The 4,061-nt window shown below is 48.2% G+C and overlaps 1 protein-coding gene across 4 annotated transcripts in view; it reads right to left on the bottom strand.

Annotated features, from left to right (window-relative positions):
- Positions 1-690: 690 nt before the first annotated feature.
- NDRG4 (NDRG family member 4) overlaps positions 691-4,061 on the bottom strand; it is a 77,851-nt gene continuing 74,480 nt past the window's right edge. For all 4 annotated transcript variants that reach the window (XM_069087621.1, XM_069087622.1, XM_069087619.1 and 1 more), the window contains one exon: positions 691-3,837. In XM_069087621.1, coding sequence (XP_068943722.1) covers positions 3,683-3,837 — 155 coding nt within the window. In that variant the 3' untranslated portion in view covers positions 691-3,682. The remainder of the gene's footprint in view (positions 3,838-4,061) is intronic.

Here is a 4,061-nt window from a genome sequence, read left to right as displayed (position 1 = left end):
CTCCCGGAAAGGGGGCTTCCTTGGGAAGCACTCAAGTGCTGAGCTGCCCCTACTGGTAGGCTCTGAAAGTAATTAATGGATAAAATTTATTAAGCACCTGCTATGTGCCAGGGTCTGTCCTAAGTGCTGGGGATACCTAAAGAGGGTTCTCTGCTGCCCATCCTAGCGAACTATGTCTGGGCTATAAGAATACTTCCAGATGTTTTCCTGATAGAATTGATGGAGTAGGTGGGATCAGAAGCCAGCTCCTGAGTGTGATGGCAGTCTATTGTGATGTGGGTGCAAATGTAGCAGGATTGTGTTAAAGCTGTGTGTGTGAGAAAGAGACAGCCAGCAAGCTGGGGTTGTGTGGATCCTTGGGCATCTCGAAGAAACATTTTGGGCCTTCCGGTGTGGCTACATGGAGAGTTTGGGAATGAGATGAGGCTGATGTGCTCCACTGGGTCTGCTAATCCTTCCACTGAACATTCCCCGGGTCACAATCCTGAGTCAGCCCTGGAAGATGTGATCTCATGTGCATTGGCATGTTTCGAGTCTCAAGGTGTTTCTGCACAAGTGTGGACTGTACCCAGAACAGCACAGGCAGGTTGCCAACGCTTGGGGACAAGCAGTAAATGTTGCCTCGGTGGCCATCATCCTGAGGACCACCCAAAAAGAACGCAGGGCGGGGGCATGTGGGCACAACCACACTCACATTCTTCTTAGTTTATTAGTTTTTTAACACAGCTAATTCTTTCTACAACAAGGATTTGTATTCATTTTACATTTGTGGTCATGTCAAAGTCTCATGGCATCAATGCAAATATCAGCATCAACCACCATAATGCACAAAAATAGGTTTTTCACCTTGTACAGAGAAGTAGGAAGTCCATTAAATTTTACCTCAACTAAAGGGGGGAGGGAAGCAAACTAACAGATATAATCAGACCACCTCCAACAGAAAACCACACATAGAGACCCTATATATATGTATATATAATATGTATAGATATTTATAGATATCTCAAAGAACACACCAAAAAAAAACCAAGAAAAATTGCAGCACTATCTACAGTAAAAAGGATTATTTCTACCAGCTTTTCAAACATTCACATTTAATGTTCAAAGGAAGCACACGGGAGAAGAGAGCGGGGAACAAAGTAGCATACTTGCAATTTCTAGGATGGTTATGAAGATGGCTTAACGTTATTTAAACCAGATTGTGTGTAAAGTGGAACTGGGTGTGTGCGTTCTAATGCACGCGCGCACACACACACACACACACACACACACATGCACACAAACCTTGGCTCTCCTAAAACTATGGGAGAGACCAGGGATCCAAGGCCCTTTCATTTTTACTACCGTCTCCTGTCGCCTCTCACTCTTAATGGCTTGTGGGATCTTCAGTGTAATTCCCTTAGGCTTCCAGTAAAATGAGCTAAAGTTTTTAGCTCCTATTTCTGCTTCCCTCCTGCTAAGGAAAGCCTCAGGCTGCCAGCTTCAGGAGCTGGTAAAGCATCTGCTCGTGACCATGCCCAAGGGTAGCAGCACCATCTCTCCCCTTCCTTATTTGGTTCAGAAACCGCTCCTTTGCTGTTCCTGTTTCCATGACAAGCCATCCACCTGGACCAGCTCTAGGAGTTTGGGATAAGATGTGGGGTCATGACCTCAGGAGCTTGGGCCAGCTGTAGACAGATGTCACACTTTTCCCTATCTCTAGCCAGACATAGGATAAAAGGTTATTGAGAAAAATTACTCCTCCTGTACAAAGTGCTTCTGGTCAGCATATCCTTCCTGATGCCTTTCTAACAAGAGGACAAACTTTAGGATGAGAAGGGGTCTCTTTACCGTATACTAATCCTGGCCTCCTTGCTTCCTGGACCCCATCTTCCACCCCCATGGAATCCTGGTCAGTGCCTTCTCAACCTCTGGATAAGATAGGGAAGGAGAGCCTTCCAGATCATGAAGAGTTTGGTGCACTACTCAGCCAAGACTGGCATGTCCCTTAGGGGACACCTAGCCCAAAGCTGATTAGGCAGGTGATGGAAGACTGTTCATGGGGAATCCTTCCTTCAAGACTCTCTCCCTAATCATGGTATGTCCTAGGCAAAAGAATGATCTTTTCAGAGTTTGATGTTTTTTGACATTACAACCCTTCTGCATAAGACCTTATGCCCATTTCAACAAAGGGGCTCACATGGGAATGATCTGTGTCCTCCTACCAGAACTGAGGGGAATCAGGCATGATGACTAATTAATGCAGCAGCACCAACCTAGAAAACTAGGGGAAAGGGAAAGCAGGAGACAGAGAAGACTCAAGTGAGAGAGCCCCCCTCAGTGGGAGGATCTGTCTGGTCTCTGCAGGTAGGGCTGCCTCCAGCCCACTTTTTCCTCCAAGCATTAGAAGCACTCCCACCAGGCCGGAAGCTCTTGGCACCCTTCCCACAGACAAGCTAGACCTCTGAAGACTGTTTCTTATCTGATTAGGTGCCCCAGGTCTACTGATCCCAATCCCTATTTGGGGCAGAAATGAAACTTCCATGTCCTATCCTGGGACCCATCTGTCCAGAAAATATCCAAGTCAAAAACTACTGCCATGTTAGCAAAGCACCAAGTGCACAGTGGAGCCCCCCAATAGAGCCCAGCAACCTCTAGGGATGGGGTCCTGGGGCCATCCTTCCCATGGTGCCCTTAGGTGGAAAGAGGGTGGTGGGATGCAGTTCAAACCTTGGGTTATTATTGATTGTCATATATGCAACAAGACTTAAAAATCTATCTATCTATATATCTAGAAGTGTATGGGAGGGACATAAATGCTCCGGGGCTCTTTGCTGATGACTTTGGCCGATGGATCAGCTCTTTCCTCCCAGAACACCTCTCTGCTGCTAATGCATTGCAGGCTCTTTGGGCCAGTGCCTTTCCCAGCTAGGGTGAGATTTCCCCTCTTCTGCTCAGCACCTTGGAAACCCCTAACACTGCCCTGGGGTGGGCTAATAGTTCAACAATCTGACTTCCAATTTGAGAAAAGGTCCAGGATTGGGGGTTGGAGGGAGAGGGAACAAAGGGGCAAAAGGAAGTGACTTTGCTAAGCTTTCTCCCACATCTACAGACCCTTTGTGAAAAGTTTTACTGATGTGTGACCAGAACCAGGCCAGGGAAACAGATTTTAACATAGCTCAGCAAACCTGTGCCATGGGGTTTCCCCAGGCTCCTGGATCCAATGGCCCAAGCAGATATGGGAGGGAATCATTAGGTAGGAACCTGAGGACATGAAAGGTCCCCAATCTTGTGCATGACTTCCTTAGCCTGGGGGGACCATTTGTGGGCTGGGTGAAGGGGCTAAGTCCTAAGGTTGGACTGGTCTCCACCCAAAGAATGGGCCTGGCTTCCCACAGGGGGTTAGGAAGGAAAAGTTTCCTACCTGGGAGGTGATGACAAATAGGGTCACTAAACTCCCTGAACACTTTGGAGACTGTTGGGCTGTGGCTTTTTAAGGTGGTTCTCCTCCTTGGAATATTTATCTTTTCTCTTTTTTCTTTTTTTTTAAAAAAACAAAATAAAACAAAAGAAGTAAACCCCTCTTCCCTCCCCCCCCCAAATAAAACCAAGGAAGTGTGGGCAGGCGCACAGGATGGCAGTTGGATGGTGATCGATGATGATGGGGGAAGTGTGAGGCATCTCCAGGGTGGTAACAGGGGCCTCAGCAGGACACCTCCATGGTAGGGTTGATCTGCCCCAGGGCCTCGCTGCTCTCCGAGTGGGTGCAGGCCCGGGGACGGGAGCCATCTACGGAGCTGGCACTGGTGAGAGAGGCAGTACGGGATCGGGCCAGACGGGTCATGCTGGCTGATGGCACTGTGGGAAAACAGAGGCACAAGAGAGAGAAAAGAGGGAGGAGGAGAGAATGAGAGAGGAAAGGGGGATAAGAGAAGAGGGTAGGGGGAGAGAGAAAGAGGAGGGCAAAGGGGAAAGGAAAAGGGAGGGAGAAGCAGAGAGACAGGAAAGGGGGATAAAGAGAAGAGGGTAGGGGAAAGAAAGGGGGACAATGGGGAGAGGAAAAGGGAGGGAGAGAAATGGAG

Source organism: Petaurus breviceps, unplaced genomic scaffold, assembly GCF_028583685.1.
Source record: "Petaurus breviceps papuanus isolate PSGF00001 unplaced genomic scaffold, PetGlider_PUasm1.0 182, whole genome shotgun sequence".
In the NCBI taxonomy this organism is placed as follows: Eukaryota; Metazoa; Chordata; class Mammalia; order Diprotodontia; family Petauridae; genus Petaurus; species Petaurus breviceps.
Note: the sequence above shows the minus strand (reverse complement) of the source record. Positions and strands in the feature narration are given on the sequence as shown.